Source organism: Strongylocentrotus purpuratus, unplaced genomic scaffold (assembly GCF_000002235.5).
Source record: "Strongylocentrotus purpuratus isolate Spur 01 unplaced genomic scaffold, Spur_5.0 spur5_scaffold_14, whole genome shotgun sequence".
NCBI classification, from domain to species: Eukaryota; Metazoa; Echinodermata; class Echinoidea; order Camarodonta; family Strongylocentrotidae; genus Strongylocentrotus; species Strongylocentrotus purpuratus.
In genome coordinates this window covers 6,789,971-6,808,249 of record NW_022145599.1, presented here as the reverse complement: position 1 = coordinate 6,808,249, position 18,279 = coordinate 6,789,971, and the positions used below count along the sequence as shown (strand labels likewise).

Here is an 18,279-nt window from a genome sequence, read left to right as displayed (position 1 = left end):
TTAATATCTTCTAAATTCTTTCACATCAGACATAGCATTTCAATTTTGAATTTCTTCTCATCCTTCCCAGAAACATTCAGGCGAAACTTGTTTAGCCTCTACCTGGTTTATGAAAACTGAGTATCGTTTCCTACTCAAAATGACATTTTGATGTGTTTCAGAAGAACAGTATAATGATTTTACTTCAATAGATCTGTCTTCTCGGGAATGAAAGAACCATTTAATAATAACTTGACATTTGAATTTTCATATCTATCTTATATAATTCAATCATGACGTGATCCACGTTATTCCCAAACCATACTGATCGGCAGCGGTGGGATTTGGCAAAATACTGTGAGGCTCAGGGAAAAGAATCACATTAAATAACGTACACGGTGGCCTGAAAGTTGGGTTAGATGACGAAGGCAACTAACGTGGCAGCTGTGGGACAACATGAAACACATAATGTAATGACTGTCGTAAAACAGCGTACAATGACCTGTTGCTTGCAATAACATGAAATTCAGTGGAGCCAACGATCGTTAGTGGTAGAATTATGCACATGCAAAACCCATATAGAACACAAAAAATATTTATTTCCATCGACACTTACCAGCAATGGTCTGCGCACCAGCCAAATAAACGGCAGTAGCAGCGAGTCTTGTTAGGTTGACTCCATCAACCGTCCCAGAGACTATTGTTTGACCTTCCACTGATCAAAAGAGAATCGCAATGTAATGAAATTCATTATAATTAAATAGAAGAGTATACGTTTACTTTGATCAGCTGAGGAATCATTGCTTCGTAAATCCAGAAGGAATCATGTGGGCCTAATCAATTTTTATATGAATGTTTCGAATGATTTTAAGCCAATGTTTTGGTTGTAAATTATGGACTTACAAACTCAACACAAACCAACCTAAAACGTTTGGTATACCCCCCCCCCTCCCCCCCAAAAAAGGAATATTTATATTTGTACTAATTAAGTAAGTCTTGATTTTATTCACAAAACGATACAATCCAAGTGTCTCCATAAGGATGATATTCCATTACATTAGATGACACATATGCGGGTTCAAATATATTCGCAAACTTTGCTTGGAATATACCTTCAAAATTTGGGAAAGTCTTGCTTCCGCTGATAGCACAGGCACCCCCGGTAGCAGCGATAACAGCATCGCTATATAAAGCATCTACATCAACAGTGTTAACAGTCCCTGTCACATCTAGGTCTGGTGTGTTTATATCTCCTGATACTGCGATGTTGGGATGGGTAAAAGTCTTGCAATCTGTAGAGACTGTAAGAGACGCTGCAAGGTAAAAATGTCAGTACAAACAAATTGTCAGAGGTACAGCAAAATGTCGGGGTGAAAAAATCAGTGCCGTCCTGATATCTCAGCACTAACCAGAGCCAGAGGACTTGAGGTAATATGATTGTATCTCGGCGAAAGCAAAGGGAAGAGGAAAAAAGTAGTATGCTAGTGAGATCAACAGATCCAGATATATATATATATATAGAGAGAGAGAGAGAGAGAATGTTGAAACACTTCACTCAGAGGATTTGCTACACTATATGCGGCCGATCACTTAATAACACAGAGTCAATGAGAAAACTAGAATTTAATTCGTCACGAGGACGAATAAGGTGGTCTGCCTTCAAGTTATATAGGGCGCGTTCATGCTTGATTTTGAAGGCATAATGAGCGATTTGTAACGCTCATCGTAAACCCTCATCGTAATCGCAGTTCCACGGTGCACTGTTCATGCTCACTTCTCCAGGCAATTCTCCTTGGGTGGCCTTCAGCTGGATTCGCAAACCTGTGTGCGCATGCTACGTAGACCCACTAGAGGTCAGTGCGTTGACCCCATTTAAACGTGAGTTTACGATCGGCGATCGTGATCGCCGTTTTTCGGTGATTCTACAAAAGTGAGCATGAACGCAATCGTGTTTTAAACTAAACGCGTAACAGATGCCTGATTCTGGCCGTCAAAATCAAGCATGAACGCGCCCTTAGACATGTAAACAATGATGATGACGATGATGATGATCTTGATAGTAATGGTGATGACAATGATGATGATGATCATGATCATGACGATGTTGATAATCATCAACAGACCATGATGACATTTGATTGAAAAAAATGGAAGAACATTTAGATAGCATATAGTCTCAGCTACAACATACTCGAAAATCAACATAATCCAAGCAGAAATAATGTCGATATTGCTCGCAGAAGATAGGAATGTAGATTCCAGATTTGAGAAAAAGTCATCTCCCTTAGGAATTACACGCAAAAAGTAATGGATCAAGTGAAAATAGGGTTATAATAAAGTAAATATGGCTGTTTATTACGCGATTTGCGTTTCCACGTGTTTAGTATTCAAAGGAGATGGTACAGTGAAAGGTCAAAAAGAAAAAAAAGATTGTTAGAGACGCCTGGACTCGAACCAGGGACCTCGAGGTTGGAAGTCAAGTGCGTTACAGATATACCTAAACATTTCCCATAGCGATTACACGTAAACGGAAAATAAAATTCTCAAATCCCACTTTGCAAGTGAAATATGAGCATGATCCCGGCATCTGATCGAGAAATAAATGTCACATTTGTGATGGCTTATTGTCTCAGCTGCATCATACTCGATGCTCAGCGTAAACGAAGCTAAGACGACGGAGATATTGCTCGTGAAAGACGGAAATATAGAATCCAGTTTTCAGAAAAAGTCATGTCCCATAGAGAATACACGCAAAATGTAAAAAATTGACATGCCTCCTTTAATCGCAAAAAAAAGCCATGATGTTTTCATCAAAATGAAAATTTGTGGATACTGCATTTGTAGAGAATTGTCTCAGCTAAAACATATCAAAATTTGGATGAAAATCGATCAATATTTACAGAGATACAATCAATTTTCCAAAAATATGATGACGTCATAATATGCAATTGAAATTTTGAGTTCGGAGGCCATTATGATGACGTCATGAATTAATTGAGGGTCAAATGAGACATGAAATCATATTTCCGACTCGTACTTTATCAAGATATAAAAAAAAAATTTGGGTCATCTTGCATCCTAAAGAGCTACAATGGATTTTGTATAGGCAAGTTTTTGCCCATATATGCTATGTATTACAAGAGCTCGCACGCACAGACATTTACCTTGAACGGAGGCCATCATAAATAAGTCATGAGTTAATTGATTGTTCGAATGGAATTTATCTTGAACGGACGCTCATTTTGTAATTAATGGTCATAAAGAGATAAGCATGGTATCAAATTGTTCGGAATAAAATGGGCAATACTATGATAGACAAAAAAAGGAGATTCTAGGTTGCGTACGACCATTACAAACACAAACGTGCGCGTAAACGGAAAATGGAATTCTCAAATCCCACTTTGTAAGTGAAATATGAGCATGATCCCGGCATCTGATCGAAAAATAAAGGGCACACTGGTGATAGCTTATTGTCTCAGCTACAACATACCCAAAGCTCAGCGTAAACAAAGATAAAACGACAGAGATATTGCTCGCGAAAGACGAGAATGTAGAATCCAGTTTTGAGAAAAAGTCATGTCCCATAGAGAATACACGCAAAATGTAAAAAATTGACATGCCTCCTTTAATCGCAAAAATACGCCATGATACCATTGTCAAAATGAAATATCGTGACGACTGCATTTGTAGAGAATATTCTCATGTAGAACATATCAAATTCTGAAAGAAAATTTATCAATATTTACAGAGATACAATCAATTTACCATAAATATGCTGACGTCATAATATGCAATTTGAAATTTTGAGTTCGGAGGCCATTATGATGTCAAAATATTTTTAATAGCCAAATGAGACATTAAATCATATTTCTGACTCATTCTCTATCAAAATATGTAAAAATATTGGGGGTCTAGTTCCATCCAAAAGAGCTGTAATGGAATTTGTATAGGCATGTTTTTGCCCATATATGCTATGTTTTACAAGAGCTCGCGCGCACGGACAATTATCTTGAATGGACGCTCATCTTGTTCTCTATGGTCATAAAGAGATAAACATGGTATCATATTGTTTGAAAAATGTGCCAAATATGATGACATAAAAAATTGGCGATTTTATGTTGCAAAATGCAATAACGCGCGAAAACGCGCGCGCATGCGCGTGTGTGAGTTTTTTTGTGAAATGCTTAAAATGGCCTGAAACGTATGCAAAATGTATTTGAGACGATTTTGAGCATTTTTATTTTTTGCGCGCACGCTGACGCCCGCACGTACGCATGCGTGTGCGTTTTTTGACCTGAAATTAACCGGACGGATATTGACCTTAATCATGATAAATATGAATAAGAAATGCCTTTCCGTTATGATCATGAGTTGAAAGTACCAAAAAAAAAAAAAAAAATGGCGCCTGGATGACGTCATGAAGACTTGATGACCTTGAAAATCTTCCTCTCACGTATTATGGCAATGACCTATGACTGTGCCAAAATTGAACGAAATTGACTAAACTGATCTTGAGTTATCCTGTTAACAAAAAAGTGTGCAAATAAATAAAAATAAAGAATAATAAAGAAAGAAAATTTGAACAAAAACAATAGGTGATCTGTCGATATCGACAGACCACCTAATAATAAAGAAAGAAAATTTGAACAAAAACAATAGGTGATCTGTCGAAAACGACAGACCATCTAATAAAGAAGAAAGAAAATTCTGACGAAAACAATAGGTGATCTGTCGAAAACGACAGACCACCTAATAATAATAAATAAAGGTAATTTTAACAAAATTATAAGGTGGTCTGTATTAGATACAGCCCACCTGATAAATAAAGGCGATTTCAACAAAAATATAAGGTGGTCTGTATTAGATACAGCCCACCTGATAATAAATAATAAATAAAGGCAATTTTAACAAAATTATAAGGTGGTCTGTATTAGATACAGCCCACCTGATAATAATAAATAAATAAATAATAAAGGCAATTCTAACGAAATTATAAGGTGGTCTGTACGATATACAGCCCACCTGATAAATAATAATAATAATGAAGAAAAATCTTCACGAAATCAAAAGGTGAAACGTATATTTCATACGTATCACCTAAAAATAATAAAAATAAAAATCTTGACGAAATCAAAAGATGATACGTCTACATACGTATCACCTAACAAAGGAACCATATCCAACGTGAAGCTGTCCAATAGCTAGAACACAAATGAATACATGGAATGGTTGGATCTGGGAGGAACAGAGGTGTAAGTGGTAAAAAGGAATGGATTGAGATGGATGGGTCTTGAGTTGAGGAAAGAGGATGATGAGCCTGGGAAAAGAGCGTGTGATCTGGAAGCGGATGGCACAAGAGGCAAAGGAAGAGGGAAGATTTCTTGGAAAGAAAGCAGTTAAGTAATTGGTTCACATGGGGTGGGTGCTCGAGACAAGAAGAAGAGGAGAAGGAGTGTCATCATGACCCCAAAGAAAATAACCCCTTGTAAAGGGACAATTATGATGATGATTACGTCAGCAATTGACAGAATGGTTTTGGTTGTTTACACACCTGAGGTTGCACCTTCTAGTCCTTCAATGTTGGAATCGTCTGTTCTGAAAACCCATCTTCCAGATACACCGATGTTCGATGTCGTTGCGATATCGATGACGGCAGCTGTTCGAGATCCAGGGACACTATAAAAGTTCACTCCGTCACCATCGTTGAATCCAACCTAAGAGTTAAGCATGTGAACTTTGAAGCAATACTTCCGAACAAATGTAACTTGATACGGGTTCGATTAAAGTTTTGTTCGTCTCATTTCATGTCATATTGCCCTGTTCGGTGGTTGCCCCCCCCCCTCCCCGACAACAACAAAAACAAAGAAAGAGTGAAAATCGTCGGATTATTTGACCTATCTATTAGTTGATGAGAAACTAAATTGACATACTTCTGACTTAATAAGCTACTGCAAAGCTATTTTTCTTTGGTTGGAAATAGCCCAAACGGAATCAGCATTTATTTTTGTATTACCGATTGAGATCTGCATTACCTTTGATTTTCCTATTGTTCTCTTATGTTCCAGTAGTGCATCATTAATTGCACCGAAGCATCACCCCCCCCCCCCCCTTTAACCTATATGATTGGACAGTTCACTTCAGCCTCTTGCCTTCCTGACTAAGCTAAAAACCAATATCATGAAAAGGATTTTCCAAAATTATAACCCTAATACCAGAGTCACAACGTACACTAAAACTGATCAAAAATTACATTACACCAAAGGTTGGAGAATTACTCAGTCTGGCCTCGACTTGGAGTCGGTTGGTGGTGTGACTGATGTATTATTTCATATAAATGGGAGGGGCCACTTTAATACATGAGCTCGTTACCATATACACAACCGTGTCCCTTGTTTATAAGAAGAAGGTGGTACAAACCAAGTGACAAAATGATTTACCTGAGCTGGGGTACCACCTCCTGATGCTGCCCAGTTGATATCACCGTAATTAAAGATGACGAAGGAGTATCGGCCATCTGTCACCATAACAGCTTGAAAGGAATTCCTCTGAGGTAAAATATCAACATAATCAACATCTATATCTTGAAATGAATTTTAAATATTTGATAAAACAAAACGAATAACACGGCAGGATAGTGAATGAAACGACTTCCAACTTTAAGAAATTTCAGTGATAGATAAAGTCGTAGCAAAGTGATAAAAGGCAAAAAACATAGATTGCTTAGCGGACCAAAATGAATAATAAGTCATAACCGTTTTACACATTGTCAAATGTTTGATCAGCTTGATTTCCAGGAGGTTTGCACTTGGGTCCAATATCTCCTGTAATCCTTTATTCATGTATGCAAATTGGCCTACAGGACTTTCAAAAGGGCAAATGTCCTCAAGTTAATGCAAGATTCTATAAGAAATGCCGATTAATTTTTATTCTCGTGGAATTTCGTTGGGTTATTTTTTTTTATTACATCGCCATAACCTAAAATAGTACCCAAAATCCATAATACAGTGGCGACAGATGATTAATATGAAAAGGTTCAGCGGTGAACTTCCGATTAAGTCACTGTACTTACGAGTTCACCTGAAGAACTAAAGTGAGCAACACTGTCCCAGGTCGCGATGAATATCCATGACGACAAAAAATCTCTCATGTCAACAAATGATGCTCTTATAATTTCATCAGCTTCTAGGAATATGCGGTCGTTTTCGGCAGATCGTAAAACTTGTCGATAGGATAGAGTCCCGCCATTACGCGTGTCAACATCAGCCCAGAATGGGGCTATAATGGGTTTGCCATTAGCGACTGGAAACGAATCGGAGTTAAATTGACTAACTGCCGCCGAGAACGAGATGATACCGTTATTGTTGACCTGCAACAACATTTATAAAATAGCGATTGGTGGTAGATTTTAGTGTCAAGGGGATTTTATAGAGAGAATGAGAGGGAGAGCACGGAAACGAAAACAAAGAAATGGGTAGACAGATAGAGAAGATGGTAGTAAGTAATAATTTAGCCAATTCATGTGGAAAGTTGAAAAAGACGAACGGTAACATAATTAAAAAGAAGACAGATTAATCAGTTCATATGGATAATTATACAGACACGCACACGCACACAAATATACATAGAGAGAGAGAGAGATGAGGACGGTAGAGAAAACGATATATATAGAGGGGAGGGAAAGTAGGAGTTTTTGATGATGCCTTAGTCTTTTGCCTGTCCTAGGCCGTTACAACCGCAGCAAGTCTCCGATGTAAAATACGCTGGGATTATTAAAATCTTGTCTTTCCTTTTAAAATTTAAAATAATTTAAATAATTGTTAGATTTTATATCTTTATCATGTTCATGGTACACTGATTGTGTTCAGATGATTATGTTCGAAATAACACGGGTTCGACAGATTTCTTTAAAACAAAATAATTCGGTTCAAGCAATGATCTGAGGGACTTACAAAAAGTCCAGTTTGAATGTGATCGAAGAACGGGAAGCCGACAGAGATTGGTAGCTCGTCTGTGTAACCATCATCATTGGCTGGTAGAAATTCGTCCCCTTCATTTAAACCAAATGGAAAGAACAGACCTGAAAATGGGGTAAATAAAGGGGGAAAATAAATTATTATTATTATTTTAATGATAATAATTATTAAAATATTGATAAAAATAATAATAACTAGAAATTTAATTCGTCATGGGGACGATTTAGGTGGTCTGTGTTCAATACCCAATAGATATTCAATAAATTTGAATATTTACTATATAGAGAAAGGGAGAAGTTATATAGACATGTAAACAATGATGATGATGATGAACATGATGATAATCATGATAGTAATGGTGATCATGATGATGTTGATCATGATCATCATCAGACCATGATGATCATGATGATATTGATGATCATGATCATGATCGTAAGCATGATCCTGACATCTGATTGAAAAAATGAGGGGACATTTAGATAACATATAGTCTCAGCTACAACATACTCAAAAATGAACAAAAACCAAGCAGAAAAAATGGCGATATTGCTCGCAAGACATGAATGTAGAATCCAAATTTTGAGAAAAAGTCATCTCCCTTATGAATTACACGCAAAAAGTAATGGATCAAGTAAAAATAGGGTTATAATAAAGTAAATATGGCTGTTTATTACGCGATTTGCAATTCTACGTGTTTTAGTATTCAAAGGAGATGGTACAGTGAAAGGTCAAAAAGAAAAGAAGGTTGTTGGAGACGCCCGGACTCGAACCAGGGACCTCGAGGTTGGAAGTCAAGTGCGTTACCGATATACCAAAACATTTCTCATAGCGATTACATGTAAACGGAAAATGAAATTCTCAAATCCCACTTTGCAAGTAAAATATGAGAATGATCCCGGCATCTGATCGAGAAATAAATGGCACACTAGTGATAGCTTATTGTCTCAGCTACAACATACTCGATGCTCAGCGAAAACAAAGCTAAGACAACGGAGATATTGCTCGTGAAAGACGGGAATGTAGAATCAAGTTTTGAGAAAAAATCATGTCCCATAGAGAATACACGCAAATGTAAAAAATTGACATGCCTCCTTTAATCGCAAAAATACGCCCTGATGTTTTCATCAAAATGAAAATTTGTGGATACTGCATCTGAAGAGAATTGTCTTAGCTAGAACATATCAAAATTTGGATGAAAATTGATCAATATTTACAGAGATACAATCAATTTTCCAAAAATATGATGACGTCATAATATGCAAATTGAAATTTTGAGTTCGGAGGCCAATATGATGACGTCATGAGTTAACTGAGGGTCAAATGAGACATGAAATCATATTTCCGACTCATACTTTATCAAGATATGAAAAACTAGATGGAATTTTGACTGCGCGCAGTCGAAAATGATGCCTCCGCCATAGAGCAATTTAAACAAGTTTGGAGTTTAAATCTCCAGTGGTTCTTGAGATATCATGATAACAATCTCAATGTATGGAATTTCATAAGTTGACCTCTGTGACCCTTGACCTTTGACCTACGTGCTCCAAAACCTAATCAGATTGTCTTCCTATGGTGATACACACTATCATTAAGTTTGAAGTTTAAATCTCCAGTGGTTCTTGAGATATTATGATATGGTGATACATACTATCATTAAGTTTGAAGTGAAAATTCTCCAGTGGTTCTTGAGATATCGCGATAACGATCTCAATGTATGGAATTTCATAAGTTGACCTCTGTGACCCTTGACCTTTGACCTAAGTGCTCCAAAATCTAATCAGATTGTCTTCCTATGGTGATACACACTATCATTAAGTTTGAAGTTTAAATCTCCAGTGGTTCTTGAGATATTATGATAACAATCTCAATGTATGGAATTTTATAAGTTGACCTCTGTGACCCTTGACCTTTGACCTACGTGCTCCAAAATGTAATCAGATCGTCTTCCTATGGTGATACATACTATCCTTAAGTTTGAATTTTTTACATCTCCAGTGGTTCTTGAGATATCATGATAACAATCTCATGTATGGAATTTCATAAGTTGACCTCTGTGACCCTTGACCTTTGACCTACGTGCTCCAAAATCTAATCAGATCGTCTTCCTATGGTGATACATACTATCCTTAAGTTTGAAGTTTTTACATCTCCAGTGGTTCTTGAGATATCATGATAACAAACTCAATACAAGGAATTTCATAAGTTGACCTCTGTGACATGTGACCTTTGACCTACGTACTCCAAAATCTAATCAGATCGTCTTCCTATGGTGATACATACTATCCTTAAGTTTGAAGTTTAAATCTCAAATGGTTCTTGAGATATCGCGCTAACAAACTCAATACAAGGAATTTCATAAGTTGACCTCTGTGACATGTGACCTTTGACCTACGTACTCCAAAATCTAATCAGATCGTCTTCCTATGGTGATAAATACTATTCCCGAGTCTTAAGTTTAAATCTTAAATGGTTCTTGAGATATTGTGATAACGGTCAAACGGGACGAACGTACGGACGGACAACCCGAAAACATGATGCCTCCGGCACCACCTTCGGTGGCGGAGGCATAAAAATTGGGGTCATCTTGCATCCTAAAGAGCTACAATGGATTTTGTAAAGGCATGTTTTTTGCCCATATATGCTATGTATTACAAGAGCTTGCACGCAGGGACATTATCTTAAACGGACGCTCATTCCGTTATTAATGGGCAGAAAAAGGTGAACAAGGTATCAAAATGCTTGGAAAAATGCGCCAAATATGATGACATAAAAAAATTGGCGATTTTATGTTGCGAAATGCCATTACGCGCGAAAACGCGCGTGCATGCGCGTGTGCGAGTTTTTTTGCAAAATGCTTAAAATGGCCTGAAACATATGCAAAAAAAATTTGAGCCGATTTTGAGCAAAATTCCCAAAATCGCGCCGTTTTACTGTTTTACTTTTTTTCTCTTTTTCGCTTGGCCGACCAAGGGGGGGGGGGGGGAAGGGTAACACCCCCTAGATCCGCCCCTGGGTCCCAGTAGGTTACTTAGACATTGGTGATTCGCGAATGAAAAGTAAGGAGTATGCGCGCGCACCAGATGATGTGTGAGTGTTTGGGTGTGTGATTATTTTTCAATGAATGGAATATATATTGGCATTGTAATTGTCGATATCTTAACCTATGATTTTTTTAAAATATACTTTAGCTGTTCCATTTTTAATTTTGGTTCATGATGGTTCAAGTATTTCTATTTATCATGGGCCGTCATATAACGCTATTTTACATTTAAATTTTTTGAGATGCCACCATTGTTTTTTTGTAAATGTCAATTTTGGTCCTTGTTCTCCTTCGCCGTTGATATCCTCCCTTCATTTTTTAGGGGGAGCGGGATCGTCCCCCCGGAAAATTTGAAAAAGTGCCAACAAAAAATATATAGCACATACTGACTAAAGATTGCAACACACTTTTAGGCTCTGGAGGACCCTAGAGTGCAGTGTTTAGACAAAAACAAATGCAAAAATATTCTCCCCGGTAGCTACGCTCCCTCTATTAATATCCTTCATAGTGTACAATTTAAAAAATTGTAGAAAAGTGAGTTGTGAAAAAAGTACATTGATTGTTGTGTACTATAGTTTTGCTAAGGAATTTTAATTTTTTAATACAACAAAACTTTAAAAACTGTGAAGGGTAGTCACACGTACTGTCGTAATGATGGGGGGGGGGGGGGTCTTGGGGGCTATTGCCCCCGCCATATAAAATGCACACGTGGTTTATTTCTAATCCGATACCAGTGATTACAAATGTTGCTGAAATGGCATGGTTTTGCCCTCAGCTTCCAGGGGCTCTGTCCCCTGGACCCCACCAAGGGCCCTAAGGCAGCCCCTGGATGCTCACCTGATCTGATCTTAATTTAATGCCTAAGACCCCTTAGATTATGGGTGCTACGCCCCCTTTAACCCAATCCAACTAGTGACCTGCATGCCAGTGTTACAAATAAGGTATCAAAATATGCTCTTCCGACCGTACATTAAATGCCTAAAACCCCTGAGCTTCCGGGGGCTTCGCCCTCTGGATGCTCATCTGACCGTTATTAAATGCCTAAAACACCAGAGCTTCAGGGGGATACGCCCCTGTTCCCTCGTATTTCGCCCCCCCCCCCCACCCGGCCAAGAAATCGCCGCCCCTGACAGAGGGTAAGGAATGTTTGCCGCAACTCAAATGTTTGAAAAGGGTTATGAGTCCCTTACTGTAATGAGCTTCCGTATTTGCCGGCGTTAAGGCCAAAGCGCCGTATAGGTCGCACCTCTGATTTTGACATTTCGTAGACTGAAAAAAGAAACGGAAGGAAAAAAAAACAGGGGGTAAGGTGCAACCCCGGTGGGTTCACTCCCTTGCAGAGGGTGACGGGTATGACCGTTACCACAAATGCAAATGACCCCCTTTTGCGGTCAATTTCAAGAACATTTAGTGAAATTTATCCCCCTTTTTTACGTCAAAACAAGGACAAAATCGTACTTCGGAAAACCCCTATTTCTAAAATTGTAAGGACGTTTTCACAAATTTACCCCTATTTTTACCATATTTCAAGGACAAGACATTTATACTTTTTTTTCATTAACATAAAGGATCCAAGACACGAGTCCTTGAATTACAAGTTCATAGTTCTCGGTACCATGGTTACCATGAATCTTTGTCCAAAAAAGAACTATGGTAACCATGGTTCTCGGTACCATGGTTACCATGGATCTTTGTCCAAATTACCAACCTCCATAAGAACCATGTCAACCATGGTACTGAAAACCCTGGAAAACCATGGTACATGGTACATTTTTTTTTTTTTTTGTTGAATTTGTGAAAGTGTGCGTTTAATCCCGCCCACTAATTTTGCATCTATGCACCGCATCATCGCAGCAGCAAGGATACTGATAGGCTATAGTCCAGTAGAAATAAAATAAAAATTATGTACTTACAGTCTTGCAATTTAATAAGACAGCTAAAAAACAATTTCAAAGTAAACATAAAATTCAGCCACCTCATTTTTTAAATTATTATTTACGATTGGATCAAATTTAACAAATTAACTGCAGGGTAACTCCGGTCGAGGCCACCATGCACCAGGTAGCTCCAAAGCAATGCAGGGGAGCCCCTGGGTGGAGCTGAGGCGGTGGAGCTGCTCCCTAGGCCTACTGGGCTGCCAGGGCGCCTTATAGGCTAAAGTTCCACTGATTTCTAGATATCCTTTACGGTTGAATGAGTTAGGGCGGTATGTGTGCTCTGCTGCGTTCTGTTGATTTATTCTAGCATATTGACATCAATGATGCTAATTACCATGGTAAATCATGTGGCCGGCCAGGTACATATTCGGTACGTGCATATTATATTGCAAACAGGGGCGTCGCTAGACCTTTTTCAGTGGGGGGGGGGGGGTGTAGAGGCCAACGATCAACGATTACCGACAAAACTAGCAACCAATTACCGACAAAATTAAATATCCCAAGATCTAAAAATTTAACCCTATAAACCCGGGGCCGAAGGCTAAATTGTTTTTCCTATAGACTATCTATAGTAATTGCGTATGCGCAAATGATCATTTTCCTCGACGACATAAATATACGAATTATTTCGTCAACTTAGTCAACATCAAAGCTGTATATTTTAATGCAGGTGCGGAGCTAGGATCTTATATTAGGAAGGGGCGGAAGTGAGCAAGCAAAGCGCGCTCATTAGGGGGGTGTCAGTGTTAGGCCTCCCGCACGAAGCGTGGAAGCTTAGACGTTTCCTTAAATTATTAGGAAAAGAAGACAATTTGTTGTACCGTTCTCAATGTTAATCCTTGTCTAAAATCAGTTTCTCCTCCTCCCACGCAAAGTGCGGAAGCTTTGACGTGTCATTAAATTATGAGAAAAAGCAGACGATTCGGTGTTATGTTCTCGACTCTTAATCCTTATCTGAATTCAGTTCTGCCCCTCCTGCGCGAAGCGCGCAAGTTATGGCGTTTCATTAAATTATTAGAAAGTAGATGATTCGTTGAACCGTGCTCGACTCTTAATCCTTGTCTGAACTCAGTTTCTCCCCCGGAAGCTTTAGACGTTTCATAAATTATGAGAAAAAGCAGACGATTTGGTGTACTGTTTTCGAATTCATCTTAATCCTTATCTGAATTCAGTTTCTCCCCCTCCCGCGCCAAGCGCGGAAGCTTTGACGTATCATTAAATTATGAGAAAAAGCAGATGATTCGGTGTCTGCCTACTATTCTCGACGCTTAATCCGTATCTGAATTCAGTTTTGCCCCTTCCCGCACAAGTTTTTACGTTTTTTATTAAATTATTAGAGAAAGTAGACGATTGGTTGAACCGTGCTCGAGTCACAATATTTCCACGATATTCCACTATTATTATAACCACCATTGATAAATATAGGGGCATGCGGAATGTATAGGAAATTTAATTCCTGTTAACTTTTCTTTTCTCTGAATGGAATATAATTTGTATGTGATTCAATTCAGGTTCTTTTTATTGTAATGTTCTTTTTGGTTAAAAAATACAAACCATCTTTACTACTTTACTGCTTTTTTTAAGGGGGGCGTTTTGCCCCCCCCCCCTCTTTTTTGGTTGGGGGGCTAGTGCCCCCCCCCCCCCCCCGCCTCCACTTCCGGCGTCTATGGTGGCTTAGACCCAGTAGATAACATCGATTGATCGATCTGTAACTAAAAAGTAAGTCAGCCTTGAATCTGCATCTTGTGCTAGCCGGGCAGCGACTCTACCACCAGGCCATCACTGGTCCATGGCACAGTCCTGCTGGTTCCAAGATTTTTTCTGATTTGTTTTTCAATTACAGATAGACCAAACGATCTTATTTACTGGGTGTAAGCCACAAATATGACTAAATAGTTAATATTTCTCCCAAGAGGCATAAAAGAATTAATCATTGATGAAAATACTTCATGGTAACGAACGGTAACGAACATTGAAATACATTACTACATATCACTATCAATTCGTATCATGCTATAAAAAAAAAAGTAAGGTGATTTACTCACCAGTAAATGGGTCTTCCATGCGGTCCACTGAGGTGGGAAAAAGATAGGAATTAATATAAAAATTAAATCTTGTTAATGAAAAGTGTATTACAGTCAGGTGTAATTCTGCGTAGCTAAGAGTTGGGGGAACTGTTCGGAATAGTTTCAAAAGCGAATGGTAAATCCAGCAACATCGAGTAAATTAATTTGCAAACTCAGGAGGTTTATTACGATTGTTTAATGAATGTCTGCGTGTATTGGCTGTGGACAGATTGACCGAATGAATGACTGTCGAATTTAATCGAACGCAAAGTGTATCACAGTCAGGTGGAATTCTGCCTATAGCTAGGAGTTAATGTGACACTTCGGAATAGTTTAAAAAGCAAATGGTAAATCCAGCAACATCGAGTAAATTAATTTGCAAACTCAGGAGGTTTATTACGATTGTTTAATGAATGTCTGGGTGCATTGGCTGTGGACAGATTGACCGATCGAATGACTGTTGAATTTAATCGAGCGCATCATTAAATTATAAGAAAAAGCAGATGATTCGGTGTCGGCCTACTATTCTTGACGCTTAATCCGTATCTGAATTCAGTTTTGCCCCTTCCCGCACAAGTTTTTACGTTTCATTAAATTATTAGAGAAAGTAGACGATTCGTTGAACCGTGCTCGAGTCACAATATTTCCACGATATTCTACTATTATTATAACCACCATTGATAAATATAGGGGCATGCGGAATGTATAGGAAATTTAATTCCTGTTAACTTTCCTTTTCTCTGAATGGAATATAATTTGTATGTGATTCAATTCAGGTTCTTTTTATTGTAATGTTCTTTTTGGTTAAAAAATACAAACCATCTTTACTCCTTTACTGCTTTTTTTAAGGGGGGATTTTGCCCCCCCCCCCCCTCTTTTTTGGTCGGGGGGCTAGTGCCCGCCCCCCCCCCCTGCCCCCACTTCCGGCATCTATGGTGGCTTAAACCCAGTAGATAACATCGATTGATCGATCTGTAACTAAAAAGTAAGTCAGCCTTGAATCTGCATCTTGTGCTTGCCGGGCAGCGACTCTACCACCAGGCCATCACTGGTCCATGGCACAGTCCTGCTGGTTCCAAGATTTTTTCTGATTTGTTTTTCAATTACAGATAGACCAAACGATCTTATTTACTGGGTGTAAGCCACAAATATGACTAAATAATTAATATTTCTCCCAAGAGGCATAAAAGAATTAATCATTGATGAAAATACTTCATGGTAACAAACGGTAACGAACATTGAAATACATTACTACATATCACTATCAATTCGTATCATGCTAAAAAAAAAAAAAGTAAGGTGATTTACTCACCAGTAAATGGGTCTTCCATGCGGTCCACTGAGGTGGGAAAAAGATAAGAATTAATATAAAAATTAAATCTTGTTTAAAAGTAAAAACACAAGGCAATCAGTCTACTTAAAATGCACACACATTTAAACATACGGGACTAGATCTAAGTTAGGCCTACATTTACTAAAGTTGGACCCCGGCCCACTCTCATTACGTCGAATAAACACAAACTTTGGTTTCTTACCGTACAAATGATACAGGAGTGAAAGAAAATTACTGCAGAATAGCGGATTATTTACAAGATTAAGATGTTGCTTCGATAAGAATCCCGTTGTTTGCAACGGGACAGCTGATCACGGCGAAGGTAAAAATGTACTAGAATTATGTCCCGGCATGCTTTGCGATGAAACAACCGTGAAGGTACGTATTCAAAATATGAAAAAGAAATTGGATTCACTTTGCATCCTAAAGCGCTACAATGGATTTTGTATAGGCATGTTTTTGCCCATGTATGCTATGTATTACAAGCAGGGGCGTAGACAACGGGGGGATGAGGGGGATGCATCCCCCCCACCTCACAAGGTGGGGGGGGGGGGGATGGCATGTACAATCATCCCCCCCCCCCCAGGTTTTGGGGAATGATATTTGCTTACTTAATAAGTCATAATGATGATAATAATAGTAATAATAATAATGATAACAATTATAATATTAATAATAATAATAATTATGATGATGATAATAATAATCCTCATCATTATTGTAATTGTGTTTATTGTTATTAGCCGCATTCACACGGTGAAAGCCAATTCAGACGGTAAAAAAAGAAAATCTTACAAGTATTTTGTGGTTATCTTGTGGTTTGGAAACCACAAGAGACCGATATGTTTGTTCGTTGAGCCATGAATGCTCCTTAAGTAAGTTTATACAACTTACCGCATGTCTCTATTATCTGATTAGCAACTGTTAATCAAGCTGTTTTGTTATTTTTGGTATGGAAATGAAGCAACAACTTTTTTCTTTTCATCGAGACTGTATACTTTTCAGGCACGAACCTAGTACTAGCAATACCTTCTCATATGTGATATGTATTATATTTATTTATTTATTCATTAGTTTATATCAGATTATATTACAGGTATATGATATTTATACATAATTTATATGCATTTATTTATTTATTTATTTATATATTTATATACACGTTATTTTCTCAAGTCGGTTTTTATTGAAATACATGTGTGGTCTGTGCAAAATGCATCAGCGCAATCTAAAACAGAATAGAAAATGAATGTGATACAACAGTATACATAACAATTCGTGACAGAGAGTACCATACTACTATCTTTATAACAAGTATTATTCAAACAAACATATATAATTATGTATAATCATGAATTGTTCAACTTCATGCTCCCACTATATGACTATTGCTACACTAATACTGATATCAGGACTGACTGGTATACATTAGTTTGTTGTTAAGCTTGCAGCAGCTACATATCTTTTCTGTATTGTTAACTATTTATTTATTTTTGTTTTATTTAAGATGCACTTTGTTTTGTATTCATTTAAAGTATGTTGATTGATGCATGAAGACATAAGTTTGAAATGTTTAAAGAAGTTTGTTTCATGTAAAGCGCAGTGTGAATTTACCCTGTCTTGAAATGCGAGATAAAAGGAACCTATTAGTATTAGCATTATTATTTGTATTAGTATTATTTTTTATTTGTATTATTATTATTATTATTATTATTATTATTATTATTATTATTATTATTATTACTATTACTATTACTATTATAAGACTGTGATCAAATATATAGAAGTAAATAATGCCCTAATTTGAAACGATGCAATGCCGTTATGGTTCCGATTTCTTCACAAACTTACAAAGCAGTATTGTTACTCCATGGATCATAGTGATACTGTTTATGTTTTTTTGTATCTGTATGTTAATGAGCCGCCAGCCAATATCCATCTATGGATT

General features: G+C 37.6%; 1 protein-coding gene across 2 annotated transcripts in view; it reads right to left on the bottom strand.

Moving 5' to 3' along the window:
• LOC583108 overlaps positions 1 to 18,279 on the bottom strand; it is a 56,513-nt gene that overhangs the window by 11,579 nt on the left and 26,655 nt on the right. The window contains exons 19-26 of one of the 2 annotated variants that reach the window (XM_030984076.1): positions 16,311 to 16,337; positions 14,978 to 15,004; positions 7,929 to 8,056; positions 7,049 to 7,345; positions 6,417 to 6,524; positions 5,531 to 5,693; positions 1,092 to 1,292; positions 596 to 694 (exon numbers count right to left, since the gene is read on the bottom strand). In XM_030984076.1, the coding sequence (XP_030839936.1) occupies positions 596 to 694; positions 1,092 to 1,292; positions 5,531 to 5,693; positions 6,417 to 6,524; positions 7,049 to 7,345; positions 7,929 to 8,056; positions 14,978 to 15,004; positions 16,311 to 16,337 (1,050 nt within the window). The remainder of the gene's footprint in view (positions 1 to 595; positions 695 to 1,091; positions 1,293 to 5,530; positions 5,694 to 6,416; positions 6,525 to 7,048; positions 7,346 to 7,928; positions 8,057 to 14,977; positions 15,005 to 16,310; positions 16,338 to 18,279) is intronic. The other variant, XM_030984077.1, reaches the window with a different exon arrangement.